This window comes from Leptonotus elevatus, chromosome 11 (assembly GCF_054856555.1).
Source record: "Leptonotus elevatus isolate MCC_2025b chromosome 11, RoL_Lele_1.0, whole genome shotgun sequence".
NCBI lineage: Eukaryota > Metazoa > Chordata > Actinopteri > Syngnathiformes > Syngnathidae > Leptonotus > Leptonotus elevatus.
In genome coordinates, this window is record NC_141249.1 from 23449164 (window position 1) to 23474927 (window position 25764).

At 43.4% G+C, this 25764-nt stretch overlaps 1 protein-coding gene across 1 annotated transcript; it reads left to right on the plus strand.

Moving 5' to 3' along the window:
• Positions 1 to 1233: 1233 nt before the first annotated feature.
• LOC147166570 (insulin-like growth factor-binding protein 3) lies at positions 1234 to 24427 on the plus strand. The gene is made up of 4 exons (XM_086088694.1): positions 1234 to 1785; positions 9910 to 10160; positions 11089 to 11208; positions 21488 to 24427. The coding sequence occupies exons 1-4, from the start codon at positions 1326 to 1328 to the stop codon at positions 21611 to 21613; spliced, it is 957 nt and encodes a 318-aa protein (XP_085944820.1). The 5' UTR covers positions 1234 to 1325; the 3' UTR covers positions 21614 to 24427.
• The last annotated feature ends 1337 nt before the right edge of the window (positions 24428 to 25764 follow it).

The window sequence follows — 25764 nt, forward strand, 5'->3', positions numbered from 1 at the left end:
AGGTGATACGTTCTTAAATCGAGGTAACATTTCCCATTGGAATGAATGGAAATTCAATTAATCCGTTCCAACCCCGAAACTATTTATGATATACTTTTCCCCCCTAATTTGAAAATAAGTTAATTAAAATAAGTTAATATTTACTTCACTTTTAAGATATACACTAAACAAGCAAGTGCTTATTATGATTTAACCGTTCAAAATGTTTTTCTTTAGATTTTCTACTTTGTATTTATTTTGCTTTTTAACAAAAAACAATCCATCTTTTTTTCCACAAGAAATCGCCTCAAGGGCCGTGTCAAAAGTGATTTTTAGTAGATGCCGCGGGTGCTAAAATTGGGTTGGTGGTCCACAAATGGGCCCCCAGTTTGCAGTCATGCAGCTATGAGAAGACAAACATTGTAGCAACACATGCAGGCAGACAATATAATACCTACAGGTATAAAATATTTACTGCAGCTTAATGGGTCACTTAGGTGTGAAACTTTTATTTAATTTCCATTACGACCCCCCCAGGAATAAAAAAAACATTTCGCCGGCCCCACTCCCACCCCAACTCTCCCCCGAGACTATAAATAGTATCATTTGTTTAAGAAATTGTACACCTCTGTGAACACCTCTGCTTAAAATGGTGTCCTTAAAGCCTACACATAAAAAAAGCAAAAAAAGAGATATATAGATCTACAGCAAAGAACAATTATTATTTTTTTATTTATAGCATTGTATTTAGCATTATTTTTAGTATATGTAACAGAAAAGGTATGAACTTTGCCTGAAGTAAAAATTAAGAAATGAGAGTGCAACTGCAGTGGATGTGCAATTATACTTTATTCTCGTAGGCCTGCGACAAAAAAAGAAAATAAAAGAAAAAAAGAACCTGAATGGCATGCGTATGCATTTCAAGGGCATGCTTTGAGATACGAGTGTTTTGAGTGTGGTCACAAAACGAAATAAACTCGTAAAAAAAGGCATCACTGTCTTTATTGATGTAGAGCCAATCACACGCACAGAGGCAGCGTTTTTTATTTTCATTATTTTTCAAATGAGGTGCAATTATTTTTTTCTCTCATAAACAACAGGTCGCGCGCATCATAAAACGGAAGGCAAGAGGCGGCTCTTGCCTTCCGGAGCGGATGTCCCTCATGTCTGAACCCCCCCCCGTTTACATTATTCATACGAGGGGAGGGAGTGACTTCTTGGCCTTTTCCCCCCCTCCTGTATAAAAACGACAAGTTGGCGTCCAAGAAAATACAGATGGAGACGGCCAGCCGGCTCGCAGTGCCTGCACCGAGAGCCCAGTCCGACCGCGTCCTGCACTCGTGACAATGCCGGCAATCGGCACCAGCAGCGGCACCGGCGGAGGAAGCGGCGGAAGCGGCGGCGGAGGCGGCGGAAGCATGCCCGCGCTCGGCCTGCTTTGCCTGGCGGCCACGCTGGCCGCCTTGGCGCGGGCCGTGGCGGCCGCGGGGCCGGTGGTCCGCTGCGAACCGTGCGACGCGCTGGCGCTGCTGCAGTGCAAGCCGCTGCCGGGCGACTGCGCCGAGCGGCTGCGGGAGCCCGGGTGCGGCTGCTGCGTGACGTGCGCCCTCGGCCCGGGGCAGGCGTGCGGAGTGTACACGGCGCGCTGCGGATCCGGCTTGACCTGCCAGCAGCGGCCGGGCGGGGAGAGCAGACCGTTGCAAGCTCTGCTGGAGGGACGCGGAGCGTGCGCGAGCGCGAGCGCGAGAAGCGCGAGCGCGAGTAAGAAGCTCGGCGCCGTCCTGCAGGTTCCGGCGCAAAAACAAGGTGAGGGCACCCTAAGCGTCTCCCCTTTTTTGGCTGGCATATGATGTGCAAGTTTGTCATTTGGACTCGCTGGCTTCCTGGAACTGTTTTAGGAGAAAATCACGGAAGACGCAGTGAAATGTAGTCCGTGCTGGTTTGTTTTTGCACCTTGAGCAAATAGCGAGTTAAGAGGGGCACGTTTGACGTTGGCGGGAAGGATTCAACAAAATTCCACAGTCGTTATAAAGTTTCAGTGCACGTTTTTATCAATAATTGCTTTAAAGTTTTGTTAAAAATGATATAGATGAGCTTTTGCGGTTGAGTCATGCTCACCACAGATTTATGCAGTCGATAACACTTTCGGTATAACGTAAATATTGGGCAACATTTTGCTTTTCCGAATAAGACCCTTTAGTTTCCTATTGGACAGAACATTGGTGTGTTCTGTACATTCTATTCGCAAGTAATCTTGGTCTTTTAGTATAGTATATATATATATATATATATATAGTATAGGAAGGACTTGTATGCGCGGCGGCCATCTTACGTTGCCACTCGCGAAATAAGCCGAAATACACTGACTTTTCTGCAGCATTTTCCACATTATTTTCCGTCTCTAATGGCGAAAATGCCACAGTATTTAAATATAAGCCTGGCACGTCGTCCTCCAGAAATACACAAGGTAAATAAACATGGCGACATAGCACAAAAAGAAAGCGACTATTTTATGAGTGTGGCGAGTGACATGAATGTAACGTCTTTTATTGACGGTAAAAAGTGAAAAGCGGAACTGACGTCTTTAAACGGGATTTACGGGAGTAACTCACGGCTTATCCCAAATGTTTGACAAGCTGTAAATTTTGAATATTGACTGCATGCAAACGTAACAGAATGCCAATCGTGCATTTGGGCAAAGCGAACGCTAACGCCGTCGCAAACACCTGCAACCACGTGCTGGTTGATATCGTTGTATGGAATGACATCATCCCCAAATGGCCGCAACGGCATTTTTTTCCCATGTTGGTGCAATCTTCCTCCTCGTGCTATTTGGCGTGAATGAAGACGGCGGTGTTGACGGTGGTGCGATGGCACACATGGCGCCAGCGTGTGAATACGCACACTTGTGTGTTTGGGCACTGCTGACGTCAGGAATCCAAAATCTCCGTGTGCTTTTCTTTGCTTTGGTTCTTCGGTTTGGCTTCAGCAAATGTTTCACCCGGCAGCCAAATTGTCACGCAAACGCATCGGGGCACGCATCCAGCAGTTTGCGTTCACACTCGCACAACACACTCAGCTCGGCTGCTGTTCGCCAGCCGACTAAGTGAAAGCAGCCGGAGACGCGTCGGGAGACGAGGACGTCGTGTCGCGCTCTGCAGGCGTGCGAGGCTTCACCGAACGTAGCCTGACTTTGAAACCTTCCTTTGAAACGACTACCTTACCTTGAAACCCCTAACCCTACTCTCAAACCCACATCCTTATTTGAAACCCTACTTTCAAACCCACATCCTTATTTGAAACCCTACTTTCAAACCCACATCCTTATTTGAAACCCTACTTTCAAACCCACATCCTTATTTGAAACCCTACTCTCAAACCCACATCCTTATTTGAAACCCTACTTTCAAACCCACATCCTTATTTGAAACCCTACTTTCAAACCCTCATCCTTATTTGAAACCCTACTTTCAAACCCACATCCTTATTTGAAACCCTACTTTCAAACCCACATCCTTATTTGAAACCCTACTTTCAAACCCACATCCTTATTTGAAACCCTACTTTCAAACCCACATCCTTATTTGAAACCCTACTTTCAAACCCACATCCTTATTTGAAACCCTACTTTCAAACCCACATCCTTATTTGAAACCCTACTTTCAAACCCACATCCTTATTTGAAACCCTACTTTCAAACCCACATCCTTATTTGAAACCCTACTTTCAAACCCACATCCTTATTTGAAACCCTACTTTCAAACCCACATCCTTATTTGAAACCCTACTTTCAAACCCGCATCCTTATTTGAAACCCTACTTTCAAACCCGCATCCTTATTTGAAACCCTACTTTCAAACCCGCACCCTTATTTGAAACCCTACTTTCAAACCCACATCCTTATTTGAAACCCTACTTTCAAACCCACATCCTTATTTGAAACCCTACTTTCAAACCCACATCCTTATTTGAAACCCTACTCTCAAACCCACATCCTTATTTGAAACCCTACTTTCAAACCCACATCCTTATTTGAAACCCTACTCTCAAACCCACATCCTTATTTGAAACCCTACTTTCAAACCCACATCCTTATTTGAAACCCTACTTTCAAACCCACATCCTTATTTGAAACCCTACTTTCAAACCCACATCCTTATTTGAAACCCTACTTTCAAACCCACATCCTTATTTGAAACCCTACTTTCAAACCCACATCCTTATTTGAAACCCTACTCTCAAACCCACATCCTTATTTGAAACCCTACTTTCAAACCCACATCCTTATTTGAAACCCTACTTTCAAACCCACATCCTTATTTGAAACCCTACTTTCAAACCCTCATCCTTATTTGAAACCCTACTTTCAAACCCACATCCTTATTTGAAACCCTACTTTCAAACCCACATCCTTATTTGAAACCCTACTTTCAAACCCACATCCTTATTTGAAACCCTACTTTCAAACCCACATCCTTATTTGAAACCCTACTTTCAAACCCACATCCTTATTTGAAACCCTACTTTCAAACCCACATCCTTATTTGAAACCCTACTTTCAAACCCACATCCTTATTTGAAACCCTACTTTCAAACCCACATCCTTATTTGAAACCCTACTTTCAAACCCGCATCCTTATTTGAAACCCTACTTTCAAACCCGCATCCTTATTTGAAACCCTACTTTCAAACCCGCATCCTTATTTGAAACCCTACTTTCAAACCCGCACCCTTATTTGAAACCCTACTTTCAAACCCACATCCTTATTTGAAACCCTACTTTCAAACCCACATCCTTATTTGAAACCCTACTTTCAAACCCACATCCTTATTTGAAACCCTACTCTCAAACCCACATCCTTATTTGAAACCCTACTTTCAAACCCACATCCTTATTTGAAACCCTACTCTCAAACCCACATCCTTATTTGAAACCCTACTTTCAAACCCACATCCTTATTTGAAACCCTACTTTCAAACCCACATCCTTATTTGAAACCCTACTTTCAAACCCACATCCTTATTTGAAACCCTACTTTCAAACCCACATCCTTATTTGAAACCCTACTTTCAAACCCACATCCTTATTTGAAACCCTACTCTCAAACCCACATCCTTATTTGAAACCCTACTTTCAAACCCACATCCTTATTTGAAACCCTACTTTCAAACCCACATCCTTATTTGAAACCCTACTCTCAAACCCACATCCTTATTTGAAACCCTACTTTCAAACCCACATCCTTATTTGAAACCCTACTCTCAAACCCACATCCTTATTTGAAACCCTACTTTCAAACCCACATCCTTATTTGAAACCCTACTCTCAAACCCACATCCTTATTTGAAACCCTACTTTCAAACCCACATCCTTATTTGAAACCCTACTTTCAAACCCACATCCTTATTTGAAACCCTACTCTCAAACCCACATCCTTATTTGAAACCCTACTTTCAAACCCACATCCTTATTTGAAACCCTACTTTCAAACCCACATCCTTATTTGAAACCCTACTCTCAAACCCACATCCTTATTTGAAACCCTACTTTCAAACCCACATCCTTATTTGAAACCCTACTTTCAAACCCACATCCTTATTTGAAACCCTACTTTCAAACCCACATCCTTATTTGAAACCCTACTCTCAAACCCACATCCTTATTTGAAACCCTACTTTCAAACCCACATCCTTATTTGAAACCCTACTTTCAAACCCTCATCCTTATTTGAAACCCTACTTTCAAACCCACATCCTTATTTGAAACCCTACTTTCAAACCCACATCCTTATTTGAAACCCTACTTTCAAACCCACATCCTTATTTGAAACCCTACTTTCAAACCCACATCCTTATTTGAAACCCTACTTTCAAACCCACATCCTTATTTGAAACCCTACTTTCAAACCCACATCCTTATTTGAAACCCTACTTTCAAACCCACATCCTTATTTGAAACCCTACTTTCAAACCCACATCCTTATTTGAAACCCTACTTTCAAACCCACATCCTTATTTGAAACCCTACTTTCAAACCCACATCCTTATTTGAAACCCTACTTTCAAACCCGCATCCTTATTTGAAACCCTACTTTCAAACCCGCATCCTTATTTGAAACCCTACTTTCAAACCCGCACCCTTATTTGAAACCCTACTTTCAAACCCACATCCTTATTTGAAACCCTACTTTCAAACCCACATCCTTATTTGAAACCCTACTTTCAAACCCACATCCTTATTTGAAACCCTACTCTCAAACCCACATCCTTATTTGAAACCCTACTTTCAAACCCACATCCTTATTTGAAACCCTACTCTCAAACCCACATCCTTATTTGAAACCCTACTTTCAAACCCACATCCTTATTTGAAACCCTACTTTCAAACCCACATCCTTATTTGAAACCCTACTTTCAAACCCACATCCTTATTTGAAACCCTACTTTCAAACCCACATCCTTATTTGAAACCCTACTTTCAAACCCACATCCTTATTTGAAACCCTACTCTCAAACCCACATCCTTATTTGAAACCCTACTTTCAAACCCACATCCTTATTTGAAACCCTACTTTCAAACCCACATCCTTATTTGAAACCCTACTCTCAAACCCACATCCTTATTTGAAACCCTACTTTCAAACCCACATCCTTATTTGAAACCCTACTCTCAAACCCACATCCTTATTTGAAACCCTACTTTCAAACCCACATCCTTATTTGAAACCCTACTCTCAAACCCACATCCTTATTTGAAACCCTACTTTCAAACCCACATCCTTATTTGAAACCCTACTTTCAAACCCACATCCTTATTTGAAACCCTACTCTCAAACCCACATCCTTATTTGAAACCCTACTTTCAAACCCACATCCTTATTTGAAACCCTACTTTCAAACCCACATCCTTATTTGAAACCCTACTCTCAAACCCACATCCTTATTTGAAACCCTACTTTCAAACCCACATCCTTATTTGAAACCCTACTTTCAAACCCACATCCTTATTTGAAACCCTACTTTCAAACCCACATCCTTATTTGAAACCCTACTTTCAAACCCACATCCTTATTTGAAACCCTACTTTCAAACCCACATCCTTATTTGAAACCCTACTTTCAAACCCACATCCTTATTTGAAACCCTACTTTCAAACCCACATCCTTATTTGAAACCCTACTTTCAAACCCTAATTGGAAAGGGTTAGCGTCCACCGCCACTGCGTTGACGAGGAGGAGGATAATGAGAGGCGCCCTCGATGGTCAAATTGTAAGTGGCACCAAATGTTTTCCATTGCTATCAGTCCCAAACTTTTTTTTCCCCCACAGCCGTCGTCAATCCCGACCGCAGTTTGGGCTGTTTACAAACGCGCCATGACATGAACAGATGGAAGCCGAATGTCTTCCGTTTCCCTTCAAATCATAGCAAAGCATTGTTTGCATTTGTTGCTGTTAACATTGCGGAGCATCTCGAAGGTGTCGTCTCGTCTTGTTGACGGCGATGTCGTCGCACGTTGGCGCGTCTTGTGTTGTTGTTGACGTCCTGCGTTGTTTTTCTGCGTTGTGGGCAGCCTGGCAGATGGCGGCGCTCCGCCGCATCATAAGTTGATCAGGTGGTCAGACAGGAATGGCGGCCGCCAGCCCGCCAGGCCGCCGCCCCGCCGGACCGCCAGGCCGCACCAGCTTCACCTCTTACTTGCTCCTCTGCCACAATTACCACACTAACGACACACTCTGCTTTGAGTTGATGGTTCGAAAATTGCGCATGTGCGTTCCCATCGTTGCTCTGCATCTGCAGACGCTTGGTAAGAACCTCCAAACGGGATGTGTCCAACCCGGTTGGATATGGTACGAATTTCAATTGCATTTTATTTGGATGAATAGGGCTTGCTTCATTTGACCTTTTTTTTTTTTCAATCAGATGACGTCAGCCATACTTTGAGTTGAATCAACATCCTTCTTTGGATTTAACAGATATTTCATGTTGTCTACATGTTTTTACATGTTGTTCAACAAAACCCAAACAATGCCAACAGAACTAAAAGTCACATAAAACTCACTTAGCACCCAAAATAAGGAGAATTTAAAAAAAAGATTTTCTTTGTTTTCCCATGATTTTCAAAGAAATATATTAATAAATATAATAATCATATTATTATTATTAGTGTTATTGCTATTATTATTATTATTATTATTATTATTATTATTATAGAAATGTTCAGGCTTTACAAAAATTATTTTTTTTTTTTTCCTCAATGACGGCCATCTTTATCCCCCATAAAGAGCGGGATGCCGCGGTATAGTTTAAGTGGTAATTTCACCATGCACCACTAGGTGGCAGACATGATACGGCTTAGTAGCACTTGCGCCAGGTCTTATACCATCCTTGAGTACAACATGAGTTGGCGGAATTATTATTATTTTTGCTGATTTAGAATGACATGCAGGACAAAAATAGTACCCCAACTAATATGCAATAATATTAATTATTATTTTGAGTCAGTGGATTTTTGTGAAAATTGTTCTTGCACTTAACGTTGGTTTGCTGTTCAGCAGTTTTGCGCCGTTTTTGAATGTTAATTGCCAGAGAGAGCCCTTTGCACTAGAATTTTTTTTTCTACCAATCATGCATTGAAAACCTGCTACAGCTGCGCTTATTTGAGCAGTAAGTTCTTAACTTACTATTAATAGTCATATTCAAACACTACATTAAAATATCCATCCCAGCCATTTTGGGGCAGTAGGCGGGATTACACCCTGACCTGGTTGCCAAGCAATAGTTCATCAAATTGATGTATGAATTCTTTTCTCATCTCGCCGTCCTTCTTTCTGGCGTGTCCGTCTCCATTTTGAGGTTTCTTCATGAGGGGGACTTTGTCCTTTCCGCCGTCATCCAAGTGCTGGACTTGACTTGGTTTTCTTGAAAATGTGTTGGAGCGTGATTGCACACTTGCTCGATACGTCAAATAACGACGTCAATTAAAAAGGATCTGCGGTGCCTATTTGCCATTTGAGTCACACCAGAACTGTCCAATCAAAACGGGTCTGTGCGGTCCAGTCGCGGGGTTCAGGCTCACTTGTTAATCACTTGACCTTTGTGACGCTCTCTACAAATTTAGGCTCTTGCGTGGCCTTAAGTGTAATGTAGTCCATGCGCGCTCGCTTGGATTGGTCGAGTCAAATGTCAGTCAGTAGTTGGATTGGGTTTGGGAAACACGGTCATGTGACACAAGCTTCTCTGACGAAACAAAATAGATCATGCAGGTACATATTGGATTCTGACCATATGATAACCGTGGGCAAAAATATTGCGGTATTACAGTATTCAAATGACAGCTCTAAAAGGACGTTTTTATTATTATTATTATTATTATTATAATTATTTTATTTTATTTTTTAAAATTTATATATTTTTTTATATTTGGATAAAACATTTTTTTTCAATTGAACACAATCTATTTCATTAGAAAAATAAATTAATTAATAAATAAATGTTAAAATTCTTCTTTCCCATCATTGATGCTATTTTATTTTTATTTTTATAACAGACTCTTGTTCTTGCCATGTTGTCCTTGGGGCTAAGTAGTACCTGCTGGCACATTTTTTTCTTTTTTGTTTATGACACCGCACATTAATCAACAGAGCGAAAAGGCATCTGTGTCCGCAGAGTGTCTCTTTCGTCTTGCTCCATCCTTCCTCCTCCTCCATGTATAACAAAAAAAAAAAAGCTAATCGGAAGCAATTAACTTTTCCGCTACTCTGCTAGCAGCCAACCATATTGAGCCCTACTTAAAAAAGGTTTAACAAACCGAGATTGACACATGCTAAATAACATTCACGTAAAATTCTGTCCTCGCGTTATTGAGTACAATTCATGAAACCATTTCTGATAAGCCTTTTTTTTTTTTTTTTTTTTTTTTTCCTCATGCAGACCACGGTCGAAATCAGGTGGAGGAAGGCCAGGCCAACAAGACGGCCACAATGAGCGCCTTGCCGCCTTCGTCGACTGTCAGAGGGGGGCAGAGTGCAGGTGTGATGGACGCCAGACCTCCGTTACACAACAAGCTGATCAAGAAAGATCAGGACAGGAAGACTCACAGCTACAAGGTGGAGTCGGTGTCCGAGGGAGCCAATACGGATATGCAGAACTTCTCTGTGGAGAGCAAAAGGGAGACCGAGTATGTAAGTCAAACGCAATGCGCGTCACATCTGGAAAACAATAAATAAATACATGCATACACTGTGTTCCCGCGGTTCACTTTTTGCAGTCTTGCTGATTTTTTGGGTGCAATTTTGCATGCATTTTTTTTTTACAGTAATGTATCTATTTTATAAAATGTATAAAGGTTTGAACATTGAAAGGTGACTATGTGGCAGATTAGCAGAAACAAGATTTTACAAAATCATATAATTTTTGTTTTAATTAAATTTTTGTGCGGCACGGTGGCTGACTGGTTAGCACGTCCGCCTCCCAGTGCAAAGGTTGTGAGATCAAGTCCGGGCTTCGGCCTTCCTGGGTGGAGTTTGCATGTTCTCCCCCGTGCTTGCGTGGGTTTTCTCCGGGTACTCCGGTTTCCTCCCACATTCCAAAAACATGCATGGCAGGTGAATTGGACACTCCAAATTGTCCATAGGTGCGATTGTGAGTGTGGTTGTTGGTCTCTGTGTGCCCTGCGATTGGCTGGCAACCAGTACAGGGTGTACCCCGTCTACTGCCCGAAGCCAGCTGGGATAGGCTCCAGCAACCCCCGCGACCCTTGTGAGGACAAGCGGTACAGAAAATGGATGGATGGATGGATGGATGGATATAATTTTTGTCTCGTTTTTGTTCATGAACTAAAACGTCCAATTTTTATGAAATGAAGTACATTTTCCTCTCGTCTTCATTCGTCGACGAAAATGCAGATTGATTTATCCCACTTATTGTTTATTAATGATGGTTTTAGTCTAGTGAAAAATGTGTGTTGACGAAGTTACTTTTGTTTAGTTTTTTTGTTGACGACATTAACACTACCTCTAATTTAGCAAATGTTGGGCCGTTTTTTTTTTTTTTTTTAACGTGTGCACGATGCTGACCCGCGCGCGCGCCACATTTGTCACGTCTGCGCAGGGCCCGTGCCGACGGGAGATGGAAAGCATCCTGAATAGTCTGAAAATCAGCAACGTGCTCAACCCAAGAGGCTTCCGCATTCCCAACTGCGACAGAAGAGGCTTCTATAAGAAAAGACAGGTGAGGGGAAAACACACCTGCAGACATTACAAACGGACCCGCCGCATGCCCCAACACTTCAACGGAATCCTCACGAATTCGTCCCCACCCACCCACGCGTTGCGCAATCCCCCCTTTTTTTGGGGCCGCTCCGGTTGCCCTGACAGCCACATCAACACTATATTATCGGAATGACTCCAACCATGTATTACTCCAGTCGCTGCAGAACGTCTGACTCATGCCTGACAGGAAATGAGGTCGGTCAGGTGTGCGGTGTGGGAGCGTGTGGGGGGTAGGCGCGTAAGAATGCGGTTTGGGAGCGTGTGTGGCACGGTAGATGTGGCGGCAGCGGAATGCGTGGACGGCGCTCGTTTGATGGCCGAGGAGGTGCGGGCTTCTGTCGGTGAGGCAAAAAACAAATGTGGCGGTTGAGTTTTTCTTGTCTGTGGTATCGGCCCGGGCCACCCAAAGTCAACCCGTTTGAAAGCATCGTGGCCAGAAAACAAGGACGCTAAAACATGTGGACGCAAATTGCAGCATTAAGACCCCGCGCTGCTTCTTTCAACTCAACTGGGAAGAAAATTCTGCCGACATCTGAATTTGTCGAATGGAATCGCGAAAACGTCCGAGAGTCGCGCTTGACTTCCGAGTTGTTGTCATTTACAAATATTTTTCCCATAGAATGAATTTGCTCTTGGCTAAAATGCCACCATCTTAAAAACGTGACGAACCCTACACGTAAGATTCATGTTACATTCAAAAGCCGTTTGGAAGTTCTAGTTTCGGCTCCGTCCTTGTCGTTCCACTTGAACCTGGTTCATTGGCACCAACTCACAAAAACAAAACAAAATGTATTCATGTCCCCAAAAGTGAAACAAAAAGGTAAAAAGGACATGTGGAATCCAAAACACACAAGACTTAAAGGTAGCAAACCCCCCAAAAAAATGGGACTGTAATCACAAATGGCAACTGACAGGAAGAGCTCGAGAATCAATGATTTGTCTAAACCAGAACCGGAGAACTAAATACAAGCAAACAGACGAGCCAATCAGGTACACCTGGACAAGACGAGTGGTTGGAGGGAGCTCATTGGTTAACACGAGGGACCAATCAGGCTGACGAGAACAGACGGAAACACAACGTCATCAGCAAGACTTGAATAAGGCACAAGGAAAAATAACAACCAAATGTAACGTAAACAACGAAAACAGACCACGGCAGAGAAAATGACTGAGACTATGACAAGACCAAAAATGATCAAAATCCATATTTAAAAACAATGGTTGCAAAGTTAAAGAACATTCCTTTTCATTTTCTTGCTTGATGATGCGAAGCCTCGTAAAAATACGTGGACTGAGACGGACGGACGGACGTGAAACTGCTTCATTTGGGGCTCAGCCCGTTTATTCTTCGAGGTTTTGAATCATAAAGCACTCCATTCGCTATATATATATATATATTTATATATATATATATATATATATATATATATTTATATATATATACATATATATATATGTATATATATATAAATATATATATATAAATAATGAATAATAATAATAATAATAATAATAATAATAATAATGAATAATGAAATAATGAAGACAAGTCGAATGATCTTATTTAGGCAGTCTTTAAAATGCTATATATCTATAAAATTTAAGTAGAGGACGTTGCCAAATAAGGAAGTCATTTTTTTCCTTTTCAATATTTCCGTAAACACAATCCCAATCCGAAAAAAGGCCGAGTTGCTATCGTAAAGCGGCAAGATCCAAAGATCAAAAGAAGCCACAACGGACTCACGCATCGTACGAACGCGCTCCCGTCCTTTCCCCAAAGTGCGGTTTCATTCTGCTTTGTACAAACAAGAGTCTTCCTTGTCCTTTTGCTGCTTTCTGTCAACAAATATCCAGCAGGAATGTGTCAGCTCTGGTGCGAGCGTACCCGGGTGCCAACTCTTATCGCCCTTTACTTATTCGGAGGCTTGTTGGGGTGTGTGGTGTTAAATCCGTCCAAAGGGGAATGTGTCTTCACGGTGTGCTGCAGATTTATGACCGGAAACTTGCTGAAAAGGAGACCGTGTGAACCGTCTAGGGTGACAACACTGTGAAAAGAAGATTGCACGGGGGGGGGGGGGGGGGGGGGGGGGGCGAAGGGGGGGATTTCTAGGAAAGGTCTGAGCCGAGAAACAACAACAACAAAAAAAAATACAAGCTCCTAACCTTACACACACGGAGGTGGATTGAAGCCACCGAGAAACATTTCAAACTTTTCAAATGTTTTCTTTTTTAGCTTCCAACGCGCATCGCAAATTGCTTGAATTTACTTCATTGTAGTTTACTTTCCTTTTATTTTTTTGGGCTGGGATTTTCATTGCATGTGAAGCAGCTTAAAAATTAAACACGTTTGATAAACGACAGATTTGACAAATGATTCATTTTGGGTTTTTCTGAGCGGCGCTGACCCGGCAAGGAAAAAAAAAAAGTTTTGTAGGTCGGAGCGGGCGGACGTTGTTGCTCTCCTACTAGTACTCAACTCAACCTTATTTATTGAGCGCTAAAAACAACCGTAGCTGCTTGCAAAGTAAAAATCAAGACAATTGAAACGATAAATTAAAACATCAAGATACAATAAAACACTAAAATAATGCTGAGTCAAAAACCAAAGAATAAAAAGAATTCGACAAAAAAATGCTAATATATATTTCAAATTAAAACCATTTGCGAATGAATTTTTTTGCGGGAGGGAACCTAGCGAACTACAAAGTATGACGTGAGTCAAACATTTAAGACAAAAAACCAGCTCAGATTAAATGAAACATGACAAAAAAGACACGATTTAAACACAAAAGGTACTTACCACTCGTAGAAGTCACAGAAATAATCATATCGCTATGACAACAGGCAAGTGTGGCTGTTGTAAACAAATAGGACTTTTTATACACGGTTGTTGTCGCGCGAACTCAACTCTCGACCGTGCACCCCCCGTGCACATTTCCGGACACGGGCATCTCCCGCAACGCACGCGGTGTGAATTGCAATCCGTGCGGCGGCCGTACGGAAAACGCACCGTGGCCGTTCCGCAGTCAGTGCGAATTGGACGTGAGCCGAACCTTAACCCTTTATAAGAACTAACCTTAATTCCCCATTTTTTCTCTCAAGGCTAACCCTAATTGATCTATTTTTCCCAAACCCAATTTCAAATCAATTTTTTTCTTTTTCTCTAAACGAAGCCTAAACGTTGTCATATATCAAATATCTGTAACGACGCCTTCTATTTTCGCAAATCAGCAAATCAGTGGCTGTGCCTACCCGACCCCTCGGGGTAAGGCCTCAATTTACCGAACCTAACCATAACCCCGTATAATCCTAAACGTGGTCCTTTTTGCCCCCCCCCCCCCCAAATAACTTTTTTGTGTGTTCTTGCTGGAGCCACACTTTTTCACTTTTGGGGAAATGAATACATTTTGTTTTGTTTTTGTGAGTTGGTGCCAATGAACCAGGTTCAAGTGGAACGACAAGGACGGAGCCGAAACTAGAACTTCCAACTTGATTATCGAGTGGTTTGCGTTTTCTACGGATCCTTCTACGGCTTTTGAATGTAACATGAATCTTACGTGTAGGGTTCGTCACGTTTTTAAGATTCATTCTATGGGAAAATATTTGTAAATGACAACAACTCGGAAGTCAAGCGCGACTCTCGGACGTTTTCGCGATTCCATTCGACAAATTCAGATGTCGGCAGAATTTTCTTCTCAGTTGAGTTGAAAGAAGCAGCGCGGGGTCTTAATGCTGCAATTTGCGTCCACATGTTTTAGCGTCCTTGTTTTCTGGCCACGATGCTTTCAAACGGGTTGACTTTGGGTGGCCCGGGCCGATACCACAGACAAGAAAAACTCAACCGCCACATTTGTTTTTTGCCTCACCGACAGAAGCCCAAGTGGAAAAAGTGTCACGCAAACAAGTTGCTGGTCTCGCCGCTTTCAATCCAAGTTTGAAGGAAGTGTCAATGTGTGTCTGGTCTGTGCGTCGCTGGTAATCCGAGTGCCTCGGGGAGACGTCTGAGCTGTGTTAGTCTACCTTGGCGAAAGAACAAGCTATTTTTAGCTGCAGTTAAATGAATTGCTTCAGTATCCCAGTTGAGGCCATGCATAGCCGGCGCTGACCCATTCATTACAACCATCAGTCTCTAACTTCCTCTCTTCCTGTCTGACTCCCACGCACGCACGCACGCACGCACGCACGTTTCTCGCCGCTATTGATTCGAGGGAGCAACCATTGCGCCGATGCGTCTTCTATGCGACCGCCCGTGCATTCTTTTTTTGCTTCCGTCGGTCCGTTTCCATTCTTTGCGCTCACGCGGGCCCTTCCGCCCACCTGGCTTTCCCCCGTTCCTTGTTTGGCCCGGAATCAGGGCTTGTGAATGGGACAACAGTTTGCGCAGCTCTCTGTGTACTCGTTCAGGGTTCGTGTGTGTGTGTGTGTTAAGAGGAGGAGGAGGCGGCGGCTTGAGGATGGCAGCCGGGTGCCTGCGTACCCGTATTCTTCCTTCCCTCTTCCCCCCCGCCGAGTCCTGCCAGGGCCCGACATATTGGACATGACTCAGAGGGAAGTGTCTCTCGGTCTCTCCTTTGGTCTCTTGAGGCCTCCCTGATTTTATGTTTTTTGGATTTGTTGGGGTCTGGATGTTTCTTGGGCTGGGGAGGAGTTCTGGTGGGGGGTGTCTGGTCGGTGCTGGATTTTACCTTCCTTGGTTTTCTTTGGTCCCCTCGGGTCTCCTGGTGTTCGGTTTAGGTGAACGGTATGAGATTTTTTCTATTAGGTTTTCTGGTGAGCTAACAAATACACGCACGCACGCACGCACGCACGCACGCACATACACATACTCACCCACACACACACACACACAAAAAAAAAAAAATATATATATATATATATAAAAAAATAATAATAATAAAAATAAAAGAGCAATGATGATGACATTTCCGAATGAACAATACTGAGCTCTTAAAAGAAAAAAAAAGAAAAAAGAAAAAAAAAAGAAAAAAAAAAAGAGGGAAGTGTGCAAATGTATGTAGCAAAACCGCAATAGCTTTATAATAAGCGGTCAACCTTTTAGGGACCCAGACGGCTATTTTAACTCTGTCTCTCTCACATGCTCGGTTCCGTGCCCAGATTTTTAATTGAGCCTTTTGTTCCCTCTCACTGAGCCATGTTGGCTGTTTGTATGGTGGGCTATCATGTAACATTCATGAGTTGAGCAACCAATACCAACATGTCTAAGAATATAATCTACAAACATTTCAATTTGGTTATTCCGTTATTTAATATTCAGCGGGTCAACATTCAGCGTTGTAACACAAGCAGCTTTATATAGAAGCTAAGTTGAAACGTAACATTTTTTTCCCCAAATATTATTTTCTTCACCGTTTAGAGTAGTACTAAACTTTAGACATAATAAGTAATTCCTGAAACCCAAATCTGTTATGCAGTGGAACACAATCTGTTGTAGGGTCTTTTTTAACCACCACACTTTTAAGCCATTTAGGAAAGCCCGTTTCAATGTATCCTCGCAAGTTTCTTAACGTTAAGCCGTTCGTCCACACGATGACCCGGTTTCGGAGCTTGAAAACGATCACTTTTGAAAGCGGGCTGGAACGTACGCGTCCGTCTGGACGCCATATGCAGGATACTCCTCCAGTGATGACGTAACGGTCGCAGCTCGATGACGACGCATTGTCGCAGATTGATGACGTTTGCGTCAACTGAAATGAGACGAGGCTCTTACGAAAGAGGATGTCACGTCATTGCAACGCGTACGAATCCAATCTCGCGCCGCATATAAAAGTAACCTAGGTCGGATTTGAAAAAAAAATGGAATTGAGCCGTTCAAACTGACATAACAAAAAAAATCTAATACATGCCATATATGATCTGATTTTGGTTGCATTTGCCTGCAGTCTGAACGTCGCCATAAACTCGTATCCCGCTGAGGGGCAAACATTTGCAACGCTTGCGAATGTTGATTTCATGTCAGGGTTCATTCAAGTTCGCTAAATATTCGCGTAGAGTTTTAATGTTCTTTACTTGAGCTTCAGGTGATATTTGAACGGAGAACAATTAGACTGCGAGGCAGATGTGCAGACGCGTTACCTTGTTGCTAAGCTTTCAGTCCCTTTGACACAACCAAGCCTGCAGCTGACCCCGATACGTTTCAAAATGCGCATATTGGTCAAATATCATTTATTGCAACCGGAGGTGTCAAATCCAGACCAAGAAAGTAAAAACCCTGCCGAACCGTTTTGGCTTTAGCTTTTACTAAACCGGCAGGTAAACGCGCTCCAGGGGAGCCAAAGCCAAAGCTTTTACTTTCTGGAAGTGAATTTGACACCTCTGATCGCAAAAACAACACTCGTACACAGAGGACGTCTCTATTCTAACAAATTCACTTGACTCACCAGGTCAGGAATTCGGAGGCACTGCTGAACAAATTGTAAGACTGCTGCAGTGGCAAAAGCACAACAAATTTGACTTCACAGGCATAAACCGTCCAAGAAAGATGAAAAACACCTGATTTCAACACCGACCCAGCTGTCAGAGTGGAAAGATTAAAACGTTTAGAGATTCTGACCTGAAATGTTTACACTGTGACAATTGGGTCAATGTTGACATCATTTGGACCCTAAAGTTGGAAGCTCAACAGGGCGCCACTGGCATTTTCTGTCTTTTTGTCTGTGTATTGATACGTACGTACGTACGTACATGTTGTTGACTGGAGCAGTAATGAAAGGATTGCTGGAGACGACTGCTAATAGTTCACAGATGAAGGAGAGCTCGAGTGGAAATCCGAAGGTAGCCAAGCAACAGGGGGATGCGCGCACACACATACGTACTATACTTCCTCTCCCTTCTGTCTCGCTCTTTGGTTTACACACAAACGCACACGCACTCACACACACACACACACACACACACACACATTGAGTGTCATCATTAACCAAGGCAAAGGAACGCAATGTTGAGCTCCTCTTGTCCGCTGGGTCAGGTCTAAAATAGGAGCTGGCTGCAAAAAGTTGAGTGCACCTAACGAGGTTATAGAGGAAAACGGTTGTGGGTTTGGGGGAAGAAGCCCAAAGGAGAGAGAGAAAGAAGAAGATAGAGTGAAACAAAATCAATGATGTTTGTGGAGGGGAAAGAATGGGGCATGTTGGGTGGCGTACTTGCTCCCAGACGGCTGGAGTCGTTGTTGGTTGGGTATTTTAATAGGCCCGCATCTCTATAAAGATGCCTTTGATCGTTGCGCATGTGGACTGCACCAGAAACAGACACCCGGTCGCACTCTAAAGCCTGACTGTGTGCCGCAGTGTCGCTGCACAGCCACTTCGACAAAAAGTACGATCAAAAAATTGGGACTGAATTGACACCCAAAAAAAGTTGGCATAATAGATACAAAGGAATTTAGGGGTGGTGGGTCTATAGCTGATTAAATGACCAAATGCCTAAAACAGTTTTTAAAAATAAAGAAATATTATGAAAGAAATCATATATACAATAACATGTTGGATTCAGGTTTTTTACTTATGCTGGGATTACAGCAAAATGATTTTCACAGTCGCAGACTAAAAACTGGAAGTCAGAAGGAAGTTTTAGAGATTTACTGGAAGTCACAGCACGCTGCCGTCATTGCGATTGTTTAGTGTAAGGTGGTAATCTCAGCTCTTTTAGATCCGTTTTTTCCTAGTCTTGGCCTTACGGCAATATCAAACATGTCAGTCGGTCTTTGCGGTGTTGTGTGACGCAACCAATTGATGAGCTCTAACAAACCCGGAAACTTTGCAAACAATCACAAGAGCGGCACACATGAAGAAGAAGGTCTTTGAGGAGACCGACTTACAGCTGGAGCGCCTACTGGGTGTTTACGAAATGCCAGACGACAAAGCTCCCGGTCTGGACGGTCTCACAGTCGAATTTTATAAAGCTGATTGATACATTTTTACTCGCAACCTGGTTTGACATCATTAATGAAAGTCTGGCCACTGGTTCACTGCCCCTGTCTTGCATGAGGGATGTCATCACACTCTTGCCCAAAAAAGGGAACTTACACATTTGTGTTTCTCCTCTGCATGGACTACAAGAACCTCTCCAAAAGCTTGGCCATTTCCCAGAGAGTCGCTATGGAGTAAGTCATCCACTGGGATCAGATATTCTGTGTGTTCTGCAGGTCGGTGGTAGGCGATAGCTACACGCTAAGATGTTTTGGAGGTTTCTTGCTCAATGGTTAGAAACACTGGTTTGCTCATATTGGATTATGAAGTCACTTTGACTGTGCTGAACACTGCTTTTGTTGGGAGTCCTTGGCACAGTTTGGGGTCAGTGCCGGTTTCATTGCTAAGATCCAGATGTAGTGCTGAACATCAACAGTCGCTTATGTGCTTCTTTGAGGATGCATAGAGGTTATATGGCAAGGTTGTGCTCTGGAACCTTCAGAAAATCGGTTCTCGTGTTTTGTAGCTTGTTTTTAGCGGGGTTTAGAAATAACAATTTCATCTGCTAACGCTGATGATGCTGTTGACCAGAAAGATGTGAATGCAATAGCAGAAATAATTCAAATGTTTTCGTAGTGTCCCCAGCCACGGCGAATGGGAAAAACGAGTGAAGGAACCTGATGTTGAGGAGGAGCTTGAAGGTTCTCTGCGTTAGTCTTGAAAAGTGGCTTTTAACAAAACTGTATTTTCAGACCAATTAATAACCTGGGGTTGGACGCCGCTGCTATTTGAACTGATTTTAAATTTGAAAGTGTGTTTTTAAGTCAAATCAAGATTTCCCAATCCTGTTAAAGACACACGAACTACCATTTTGACATGAATTGCTCCCATGAATGATTGCTTCTTTGTGTTAGCAGTTTTTTAGCTGTTTTGGGCCTCAGCTGTTCCTAATTTAGGATGGATATTGGCCACGGGGATTATAGTGAGCCAGAGTATAGCCAGGTCCAAATAAATGTGTAATTCTCTGTGTACATCATGTTGAGCTCGTAAAGTTGCCACTCTACAAAACCAGGGTCCCTGTGGGCCATTTTATATTGCCGCCGTGGTGCATATGTGTGTGCTTGAGTTTTATGTGTGCAAAGACAGTATAATACAGTACAGTCGCTACCTTGTACAATATATGACGTGTGTCTTTTTACACAAGTGGAAATTGCAAGGGGCCTAGTGGGATGCCATGTGGCCATCGACTTTTGGGAGGCCCCTGTCTCTTAGCGAGCACTTTCTTGAGATGAAGCACCATTTTGGATTGTGCCAGACAAATATGGTCCGGTTGTTGTGAAGGTAAGTTTTCCGAACAAAAAAAAAAAAAAAAAGGTACTCTAATGTTGTTGGAAATGATGGAAGCCAAACTATTTCTGTTCAATCAAGCGGTGCATGCGTCCTTGCTGTATATACAACTTGTGTGCAACAACATGTTGTTTGTTGACATGTGTTTAGGGGAGTGCATGCACACGCCCTCGTGCACTTTCAGGCCATAATCATTTCCAGATGATTTTGAGTGTCTGCCAGACACCAAGAATAGCATCACTGGTTTCCCTGCAACCCTCCGACTGGCCTTGGCAAATATTTTAGTAACGTCGTGTTTACCTTCACACTTTTTCTCTCTCCTTCTCCCTCAACTGCTTCTCATTCCAAGCCCTCAATTTGAAAAATATGGAAAGAGATTTGCACGCTGCTCATGTCGGTCAAAGGCACCGGGTTGCATACGCGCGCAATGATCTTTACACACACATAATCATCTTTCGCAATCCTACAGCGACATCAGTTCCCCGCATTTATTTGCTCTTGTCTTTGTCTTGAGTCGTACAACGTGGTCAAGTAATTAGTCAGTCAAGCTACATCTATTAGTCTCCCTCTAAATTTTAGCCATTCAGCTAACAATTGTATGTCTATGAAATGATAGCCGTTTTCTCTGCGAACAATGACCTTTTGTCTTATTGGACTTCTACTGCAGCTTCGCCTGCTTGGGTCACAGAGGTGCCGCTAAGTTCTTATTAGAATGAACACATCCGCATCTTAAGGACTGATGTCAGGACCAGGATAAATCTTCACTATGCCTAATCTGTTTTCAAAATATTTCTCCTCATACTTCCTTTCTCTCGAGGCTAAAGTTGGAAGTCGGGGCATGTTGCGTAACGCGTCAAATGTCGAAGTGAGGTAACCACCTGCAGTCCGTCTCACTTCGGGCTCTCCTGCGGTCGTCGATGACACGACTGAGACCGAACTGAACTTTTACCGCAAATCTCTTTGCAGTGCCGTCCATCCAAAGGCAGAAGGCGGGGACACTGCTGGTGCGTGGACAAATACGGACAACCCCTGCCGGGCTATGACGGCGGAGATCGGGATGACAAACTGTGTCACCACCGTGAGAGCCAATGACGGGGGGACAGAACTGACCGGATGGGAAGGAAGGAAGGAGAAAGAAGGAATGAAAGGATAGAAAGAAGGGAAAGGGGGTGGAGCTACTGGCGAAGCCACCTGTCCATCGCAACGACCTGTTCTGTGCTAATGGGCTCCTGTGTTCGTTCTCTAGAAAATGATCAAGCTAAAAGCTAAGAAAACTTGGAATGGCGAGAAATTCATCTGCACTATTTTGCTCGGGAGATGGGAGAGAAATGAGGGAATTTTCCACTCACTTTTTAAAGAACTTCTTTGTGACTGTGACCCCAAAAATGCAGCGCCTCCATTTTCAATGCGCGTGTCCGTCTGTGAATGTGCCACCGGTGAGTCTGTCGGCGCTTGTCTTGAAGTGTCGGAGTTTGTTTTCTCAAAAACGTGTTTGTGTAAATACTAATCAGTACATCGCGAAGCGAAGAGCCCCCCCCCCCCCAAGTCCAGGCCCTTGCACCATTCCACAATACAAAAAAAAAAAACGGTCTCAGGGTCCTTTTCGAGGATGTTGACACGGCAGGGCGTGTTCTTCATGTTTAGCAAGCGTCTTCATCACCGCGTCTCGGTCGTCCCCGTTCATGCCGACTGTAGCAGGGAAAGGAACAGATGCAAACCGTGCAGTTATTGTGCCTTAAACCCGACCTTTACCTGCCTTCCTTCCGTGGTTCAAGCTACCTTTTGAGCATTATGTACATCCCTTCGGTGTATATGTGTCGCATGCACGCAGCAGATATAATTAGCAACCGTTATAACAGGCAAAAAATCGACTTTTTTAAGTCAAACATCGCTTGGTGACGGAAATCAAACTCATTCGCTGCCATTGCTGGCTATAGACGACAAAGGTCCATTTTTACTGGGCTGGCAGTACGTGAGTTAACTGCGTGAGACATTCACAACTTCCGGGGTAACGATTAGACTACAATCGAGCATTAACAGCATTGGTGGCAACAGAAAAAGAAGGGTTCGGCGATTGTCAAAGTAGCCGTGGTGAGAAATCCAGGTCCAGAAAGCTGAAACCCTGCCACAGTTATTTTACCTGCCGGTTGTTAAACGGAGCTCGTTTACCTGCCGGGTCAGTCGAAGCACCTCGAGGTCAAACTGTGGCTTTTTTTTTTTTTTTTACTTTCTGGACCTGGATTTCGCACCCCTGCAAAGGAGATCACAAATTCAATGTTCAGGTTTTATCACGCGCCGCCGGTTCCAAATGGTGTTCGCATGTCACAAGGCAGTTGACGGGATCGGTGTGTCCTCTTCTTGTCTGTGGCGACCACCTGCTCATGTCCGTCCATGATCCTTCCCACCTGTCAGTCCCAGCTCACACGCCTTTCGGTCCTCATCCTGTTTCTGCTCCTTGTCCGTCATACCGATCCCTTGAATGGAAACCCTGCCGTCCACATGGGCTTGGTATCGGTGCCTCAATCCTGCTCTGCATCTTTTGTTCGTTTTTGTTTTTACTCGACTCTTCTCTTCCTGTCAGTGAAAAGTGTAACCTGGTGGGAGGCTTGTTTAACCGTTTGAGCCCCCGGTGTGACCGGGTTGCCCCGCCCCCGGTGTGACCGGGTTGCCCCGCCACCGGTGCCGGCCGCCGCTACGCTACAAGCACAAGCACTTAAAGCACTTTAGCTGCAACCTGTGCAAAAAGAAAATTGGGCCTATTTGCATCGGCGTACTTTTCCTTACAGGTAACGTAAGAGAAATCAGTGTGAAATAATGTACTGTAAGTAATAACCCTGGGTGGGGAGGGGGTATAGAGAAGAAGGAGGGGGGGGGGGGACACCATGGAAGCCGCACCAGGACATCTGACAAAGCAAAGGCCCCTTAGAAAAATTCCATTCATTGCAACTATTTTCATAATTGATTGTTGTTGTGTTTTTGTTTTGCTTCTTTGATCAACGTTTGTGTGATGGCATGCCAACAAATCTGTACAAGGTGGACACGGCACCAAACGCTCCCGCGTTAACACAAGCGGCGGGGGGTCCGAGGGAGGAGGCCCGGGTGGTCTCTGAAGAGCTTCCGTCCCGACGCTGTCGCACTTCCTGCGTTCTGAGACTTGAAAAGCGGACGGGGTGCCGATAACGAATGTTGCCCAGTAGCTCGGTAGCACGATTTTGGGCCGCGCACTTCCTGCGGCGGGCAGCAGCGACTTCCACCAGGCCTGTCGGTGCTACGTCGCGTCCGTTCAAAGACTTGATGTGAGGGGAGGAAAACCAGTACAAGTGTTTAAGCTATTTCCTCCCTAATATTTCAAAGTGTGTCTTTTTATATACATATTATTTCCTGGCCACTTCATGTACAGTTCTTAAAAATATGAATTATTTATCTGAAAAGAATTATAAGCGGATCTATTTTCTCGGGAATATGTCAGTCACTCGCCAATTGCACAGCAAACTCAAAACGGTCCTTTTATTTGGGGGAATATAATCACTACTTGATGTTGTATATTTGTAATATCCAGTATCTCTCTGTTGCTCATTATCTTCACTGCCTTTTACGTCTTGCAACTTTCTCAGAAAGTCACTTCTGCCCAAGCCGCCATCTTGCCTCAAAGCTAGGTTCAGACTTCTCAAAAGTCACGTTTAGATTTGGACCTTTTTGCTCACTGGCCTTGTTGAGGATCTCTCAGTTTTCATGTCGGGTTAATTCTCCAAGTTGATTTTGTATTTGCTTCGGTTCAAGCATTTCTTGGTACTAAACTAGAAACCTGACAGGTATCACATTATCCAAGAACGGAACTGGTTTGCTTTGAAATATAATTTGTATTTAATGTCTGTTTTTTGAATAAAAAGTGAACATATTTTAAGATCCCATTTGTAATGTTTGGTTATTTTAATGCACGTTTGGAACGGATGTGACGTCACATCATTAACTGGGTTTTCCACAAACTTAAAGCGGCAGGATCCCCCGCCGTAAGTAAAACCGGCAAACGGCACAACTCAGTGTGATCTTCCAACCAGCAATCCATCCGATTTTTTTTTCTGAATCCATCCGATTTTTTTCCCCTGAATCCATCCGATTGTTTTTTCTGAATCCATCCGATTTTTTTTCCCTGAATCCATCCGATTTTTTTCAGAATACATCCGATTTTTTTTTTGCTGAATCCATCCGATTTTTCCTGAATCCATCCGATTTTTTTACCCTGAATCGATCCGATTTTTTTTATGATTCCATCCTATTTTTTCCTGAATCCATCCTATTTTTTTCTGAATCCATCCGATTTTTTCCCCCTGAATCCATCCGATTTTTTTTTGATTCCGTCCGATTTTTTTTCTGAATCCATCCGATTTTTTTGTCTGAATCCATCCGATTTTTTTTCCCAGAATCCATCCGATTTTTTTTCCTGAATCCATCCGGATTTTTTTTTCTGAATCCATCCGATTTTCTGTGCGCTTATCCTTTTGGACTAACTTTAAATCCATCCACTTGTCGTACTCGCTGATCGCTCGCGCTAAGCTAATCGGTGTATTTTCGAGTCCTCTCTGGCGTGCAAGCGGCTAAACTTTCTTCGTCTGCCGCTGTGACGACGTGAGACGACCTGAAAAAATGAAATATCCAAAACGAAGGGCATTTGAATTTAATGCTCGATAGACTTCCATCACATCCACTCTACATTCTGTATGTCGCGGCACGTCACGTGAAATGTGTGCGTTTCATGTGACTCCCAATCTGAAAATACTCATTCTGCGTTCGTTTTTAACGGCCAATGACGGCTTGTTATAAAGACATCCATCTGCTTTGCATTCCGCCATGATAGCCCTTTCGTAGAGCAGAAAACATTGCCAGGGGCAGCCAATAGCAATCCACATTTGCCTGTCAAGGACGCTATGTCATGGCTCCGCCTCCTGCAGGCCAAGAAGAAGGCAAAAATGTCAGCTTCCGCGGCATCCCGGAATGATATTATAAGCTTGCGTTGGGATCCAATTGGTCTCGCTAAAGCGTATATATTTGTTCCTTTCGACGACCACAGGTACACACTTTAAATTCTGCAAGCAACAAATCTGCCGCTGTTTCCCGTGAATGCAATCAGGCAGCCCTCAGTCTCGGAATGTGTCAATAAGGATAAAGCAAGGGTTCAATTTGTAAAGAATAAAAATAAATCTCTTGGAGCCAGGCGGGCTGGCAGCGGGCACGAGAGGTTAAAG

What these genes read in the sequence shown, in the direction of transcription:
- LOC147166570 (XM_086088694.1), top strand. Translation starts at nt 1,326, where the DNA reads ATGCCGGCAATCGGCACCAGCAGCGGCACCGGCGGAGGAAGCGGCGGA. An exon ending in GCAAAAGGGAGACCGAGTAT is followed by an intron (nt 10,161 to 11,088) that starts GTAAGTCAAACG and finishes ACGTCTGCGCAG; the next exon opens with GGCCCGTGCCGACGGGAGAT. An exon ending in GCTTCTATAAGAAAAGACAG is followed by an intron (nt 11,209 to 21,487) that starts GTGAGGGGAAAA and finishes ATCTCTTTGCAG; the next exon opens with TGCCGTCCATCCAAAGGCAG.